The 6,623-nt window shown below is 29.8% G+C and overlaps 1 protein-coding gene across 1 annotated transcript; it reads left to right on the top strand.

The window, feature by feature from the left end:
• Positions 1-3,177: 3,177 nt before the first annotated feature.
• LOC114280882 (NAC transcription factor 25) lies at positions 3,178-5,526 on the top strand. The gene is made up of 3 exons (XM_028223292.2): positions 3,178-3,776; positions 4,675-4,948; positions 5,092-5,526. The coding sequence occupies exons 1-3, from the start codon at positions 3,467-3,469 to the stop codon at positions 5,144-5,146; spliced, it is 639 nt and encodes a 212-aa protein (XP_028079093.1). The 5' UTR covers positions 3,178-3,466; the 3' UTR covers positions 5,147-5,526.
• The last annotated feature ends 1,097 nt before the right edge of the window (positions 5,527-6,623 follow it).

Below are 6,623 nucleotides of genomic sequence, written 5' to 3' on the forward strand. Positions count from 1 at the left end.
GAACAGAGCAGTAGTAGATATTATATGTTTCTGTATTGTTACATCTATATCTGTTTTTGAAAACAAAAACCAACCAGCATATATCATATTTTCTATTTATTATTTTTAGAGATAAATTTAAAAACCAAAAAATATAGATAAATAATACGTTTCTTTTTTTCAATTCAAAAAAGATATTCAAATTGAAAACTTTTTTTCAACAGAATATTTAAACTCTTTTTTAATTGAAAACATAAACAGAATATTTAAACAAACTGAAAACACAAAGTCTTATAAATTACTAGGGATGCTCACGGTTTGGCGGTTCGGTTGCGGCGAAAGGAATCTCAAATCCACCATCTGTCCACCAGATTGGCGGATTGGAGAAAATCTATCCACAACCGTCCGCTCGTCATCACGCATCCGTCCAAAATGTAGCGGATCGGTTCAGTTCGGTCGGTTTTGACGGATCGGTATATCCGTTGCTCACCCCTAATTCATATATATATATATATATATAATATTTAATTAAATCAAATTAATTAATTCTGAATAAGATTTTTATAAAACTTCATATTAAATCTTGAAAATCATGCTGATTGTAATTATGTATTCCGTTCTGGTTTTTGAAGCCTCTAAGGTTTTCAATTTGCAGTGTAAAGTTGCAATTAAACCACCCAAATACACCTTAACGAATCAGAGAAAATAAATTTTCAATTAAACTTTCTAAATGACTCTAAAAATTCCAATTAGCATATCGATATATTCAATTTCAGTTTCTGAATCCATTTAGGCCGTCAATTTCAGTATCTAGATGGCTTAATACAATAATGAAACCCAAACACACCTTAACGAATCAAATAAAATTAATTTTCAATTAAACTTCCCAAATGATTCTAAAAATTCCAATTAGCATATCCATGTATTCAATTTCAGTTTCTGAATCCATTTAGACCGTCAATTTCAGTATCGACAATGCTACGTATCTCAAATTTTGTGGCTCAAAAGTGGCTCAAATGGCCAAAACGACGTCGTTTTGAGTACAGAACAACATAAAAATGGCCAAAACGACGTCGTTTTGGCCATTTGAGCCACTTTTGAGCCACAAAATTTGAGCTACGAGACATTTTCCTTTCAGTATCTAGCCATAATCACAATAGATAATTTCCCAATTTGGACAGATATGCACAATTAAGTGATATAATCATTAATTCACACATAATTCAATTAATATAATCACGAGTTGCATTTTAGGGCCGTTACGACAATAGAATATGAAATACACATCGTCATAGGTTTCAAATTCTCCCATGTTTTACACAAAATGCTAGCTAATTCCTCAAAATTCAATTCACATGAAACATTAATGACAATAGTATCATTCTCATATTTGCACAGTAACAACACTGCATTGTCCATCGAAACTAAAGGAAAAAACAAAAAAAATAATTTGTTCAATATGAAACACTTCACAAAAACAACATAAAAGCCCAAAGAAATTTATAATAATTATAATATTACTTCTGCATTATAATAACAAGTTTATAATTTTCTCTGGATTCAAATAAAAATCCAATCCAGAGACATTTACAAACTTATATTCACCTTCAAGATAACAAAAAAAGTTATAGAAAACTTAATGAATCAAGAGAGAATCACAGAGAAATTTACTGCTTACTATTAAACACAATCATAGACAAAAATCACACAGAAGATCTGTTATGAAATTATAAGCTTCTCTGTGATTTTCACTGAATTACAGACTTACAATTTTCTCTGTGTGATTGTGCAATATTGCACTCATATCAAAATCCAGAGAAATTTACAAACTTATATACACCTTCAATATAACAAAAAGCATTGCTCTGTCCATGTAAACTGAAAGAAAAAACAAAAAAAAAAATTATTTTTGCTCAGAGAAACAAAAACTTATATTCACTTTGAACTACAAACTTATAATTTTTTCTGAACTACAAACTGAAAGTGAACAACAAACTTATAATTTTCTCTGAACTACAAATACAAGTCCAAAGAAATTTAAGAACTTATATTCACTTTTAAGATCAGAAGAACAAAAACACATTAACATCAAATTGACAAAAATGCGAACAATTCCATACAAACGCGGAGAAACTCATAGAGAAGATCTATTATGCTCACAAAACATTCAATTGAGAAAAATAAGAAATAAAAAATAACAAACTTATAATAACATGTCCATAACAAATTACAATTTTCTCTGCGATTTTCACTGGACTACAAAATTATAATTTTCTCTGTGATTTTTGTTGAATTATAATAACAAACTTACAATTTTCTCTAGACTATACCAACAAAAGTGCAGAAAAAACAGAGAACAAAACTTATAGAACAATAAATGATAAGAAATTTACACTTATCTCTGGTTTAAAAAAATGGAGAACAAAACTTATCATTAATAAGTATGTTGATGAGAAACAGAGTACGAAAAATGAACTCTAAACATCAAAACCTACTCCACTGTCAATTCTTTTTGAAATTGATCAAAAAACAGAGAATGAAAAATGAACTCCAAAAATCAAAATCAAAATCAACTCTATCAAGTTGGTCTCTCTCTAAAATTAATCAATAACAGAGAATGAAAAATCAACTCCAAATATCATAAATAACTTCACTGAGCTACCCTTTCTTTTAAATTGATCAAAACTGAAAACAAAAACCTAATGCAAAAATACTCTCGAAAACTAACATGAAATCGTAATCCTTACATAAAATTCAAAATAAAAATCGAAATTCATGAGGAATCTCCATCGAAAACATATTTGATTCAACTCCACTAAAAAACCTACACGATCAACACACTATAACACCTACACGATCGTAGCAATCTCTATCGTTAAGTCCACAGCAACACTTGCAAAATCTCTACGAAATCTCCACCGCGAATTCAGTTTCCAAACTCTCCACCGTGAAGTCAGCAAAAGAATATTCAGTTTGCCAAAATCCAAACAAACTTATTATGTTATAAAGAAGAGTAAATTAGGTATTTTATAACATAAAATAAGATTAAGAGATTTTAGCCATCAAAACATATTATTGCGGATCTCTCCCCCAAAAGTTGAGAAGGGATCTTACCAATTTTTCCTAAATTTTATTGCACGCCCTAAATAATTCCAAATACTACCTTTATCTACTTCGGCCAAGATTTTATTGCGGACCTCTCATACTTCTGACACTGTTCAATTTACCTAAATCTAGATAGCTATTGGCTACAATTCGCCTAAGCCTAGATAGCTATCGCCTAGATGATTGACTTCAAAAAGAGTAAAACCTGAGACATCGAGTACAATACCAAGCTACTTTCACAAACCAAGCCCGTTAAACTAGTTTGAATATGCTTTGGAGGGACAACAGAAATAATACTTATGCAGCTAGAATAGAAGGTTTTCTTGTTTTGGCAAAAGCACCAAATTGCCGCATCTTAGTAGTTCCCTAAACAAATACTACCATGATTGTTTACTTCTTCTATTGTATAAAAGCACATACGAGTTCTTCTTCTACCTCTGTGTTTTGCATTGTAAGCTCTATCTCTCTCTCTACAATGGATAAAGAGTACTCAAGCCCAACTCTTTATGAGATCAATGTTGATCAAAACGGTAAGCAACTGATTTTGCCATCTGGGTACAGGTTTAGCCCTCTTGACTCAGAGCTTGTGGTTCACTACTTGAAGAAGAAGATACTCAATCAAGAGCTTCCTGCTAATATTATTACCACCATTGATGTCTACTCTTATGACTTCCCAGATCAGCTTCCTCTTAGTAAGTGTTGTTCTGTATTCTGTTTTGATTGGCTTATGATTTCCAACCTTAAAAGTCACAATTCAATATTGTGGAGTTAGTCTTTGTAAGCGTACCAGTGGCGACTGTAACCTATTAAATAAATTCACAAGAACGGTCGAGTTGCTACTCATGATTTTGATTAGTATTATGGTGTTTTATTATGGATCTTTTTGGCGTAATTTCTTGTAAGTTGAAATTCATAGTTGTTGAGTCGCTACTTATGATGGTGATTTGTTTGGTGTAATTTTCTTGTAAGTTGAAAATTAATAATGAGAAACATAAGCTAAAAGCATGCCTTTTCATACTTCTTAATAATCAATTTTTTTTTCTAGTTTATTTAAACAATCTTTTTATTTTTATTTTTTATTGTAATTTTTTTTAACTTTTTTTCGAAGAAAAATTGAATATGGATTATTGGTTTTGAAAAATAGTTTGTAAATTGCTCCATATTCAATTGTTTGGATTTTGGAATGGTGAAAATAGGAAAGTGTCAGAAATCCAAACACAACTTAGAGGGCAACCTATGAGATGGTTGTGATAGAATATTTTTTTTGTTTAATTCTATCAAAACTTTTGTATCAGAGCTTGAATATTTTAACTTTGAAAAACAGTTTAAAAATGTGCTTAGGTTGTAGCTCAACTTTAAATTGTTTCATATTCAATTGAATACGTATATTGTTTCAGATTTGAAGAAGCTATACATTGAATTTGCTAACATATATTGTGTACTCGAAACATATTTATGCAATAATGCTGAGAATTTCCCAACTCTTGAATTTTTTTTATTTTTTATTTTTTTCACGCCATTATAACATGAAAATACACATTCATGTTTTTACATAATCTAACATATAGCGATCGAGCAATGATGTTACAGGTGAATTCAAGTATGGGTTGACAAATGAGTGGTATTTCTTCACCACAAGATCACCACATAATCTCCTCCTCGCAAGCAATGGCGGTGGTTGGATTGAATTGTCTGACGAAACAGTACTTGACAATGATGAAGTTGTCGGATACAAGCGAAGGTTGGCTTTCTATTTTGCAAAGCCACTTCAAGAGATGAAGACTGACTGGTTCATATATGAATATAGAGTCAACCTTACTAGTTTTGCCCTGATGAACTTCTTGACGACACCATTAAAGAGAAGGTGAAAATTTATTAAAACTTGAAAACTTGACCACCCAATGAATAAAATTTATCCTTTATAAGGAATTTTTTTTTTTTTTTTTTGAGTAAACCTTTTGTAGACAATAAGATTCCTAACAATGTATTATCCTTGTCTTCTCTTAGATATCAAGCTTTGTGGTGTGTAAAGTTTGTTACAAAGAGAAAGATCCTAGCATGACATCAAGTGATGGCATCACTGATTCGAGCCAAGGAAAAGACAAAGTAGAAATACTGAATCCTCAGTACACACAAAACAATGAATATTCTATTTTTCTTCAAATTCAAGGTTCAGACACAATTAAAAAAAGATTAAAACACGGTTAATGTCCAAATAGTTAGAAGGCTATTTTTGTTTTCCTTATTGAACATTAGTTTTGCTATTTTTTAACTTTTTTTTAGATGGAAAAAGTCCAAAGTTAGGAAATATGCAGCTTGGTTGCATTTTTTTGAAATTTTTTTTTGAAAAAATGATTTGAAAACTGTTTTTTGAAAAAAAATCCTTGTTTGGTTTTCCAAAAAATACATCATTAAAATGTCAAATTTCCCTCCAAGTTAATGATTGAAACAATTAAAAAAACATAAAAAATTCACATCAAAACATTCTCTCAGGTACATTATATATATATGTATACATGCTTGATTTTATGAAAATATAATGTGACATGTACTAATTTATGGATATATATCTTACCATTAACTGTATCACTTTTTTATAAAATTTCCACTAATTGCAACCATAGAAAAGTGATTTTTTTTTCTAAATTGGCATTCCAAAATTTATTTCGTATAATCAAATTTTCATAAATGTTATGCACAAAATGAAATCATAAATTTGTATTCACAAAATCGTACGTTTGGCAAATTTATGTACAAAATTTTCAGAATAACCAAAATTTATTTACAAATTTGCTTAAATGGTAAATTTATACAAATTTCCAAAAAACATAAATTTATACAAGTTTCCAAAACACACAGGTGAATTTATGTTCAAATTTCCGGAAACCGCAATTTCAGAAAAACGCCCAATTATTTCAAATTGGCATTAAAAAAAAAATGTGAATCGATGTGTAAATTTGTTTATGAAATCATAAATTTTTTTACAAATTTACGATTTAAAACATCATATATTTATGTTTATATTTATTTTCGAAATCGTAGAATTTCCATGAAATTTAAATAAAAAGTCAAATTGAAAAATAGTTCTAGGTTGTCTGTGTAAATAATAAAAAACAAAAAATATACCTATATGTAAATAGGGCTGCAAACGAACCGAGCCGAGCCGAGCTTTGCTGATCTCGAGCTCGGCTCGTTTACTTATTGAGCTTGTTTATTGAGCTCGAGCTCGGCTCGATAAGGAACTGGGCTCGAGCTCGGCTCGGCTCGGCTCGTTAATTTTAATAAAACTCGAGTTCAGCTCGGCTCGGCTCGATAAATTTTTTTTAATATTATTTATATTATTTAAATATAAATATTTAAATAAAAAATATTATTTATATTATTTAATATATAAAAAATGTATTTATATTATTATTTTTATATATATTTATATATTATTTAATATATAAATAATGTATTTATTATATAATTTAAATAAAGATAAACGAGCCGAGCCTAACGAGCCGAACACATGCGAGCTCGAGCTCGGCTCGTTTACT

The sequence above is a fragment of the Camellia sinensis genome, chromosome 13 (genome assembly GCF_055761805.1).
Source record: "Camellia sinensis isolate YWXY chromosome 13, ASM5576180v1, whole genome shotgun sequence".
NCBI lineage: Eukaryota > Viridiplantae > Streptophyta > Magnoliopsida > Ericales > Theaceae > Camellia > Camellia sinensis.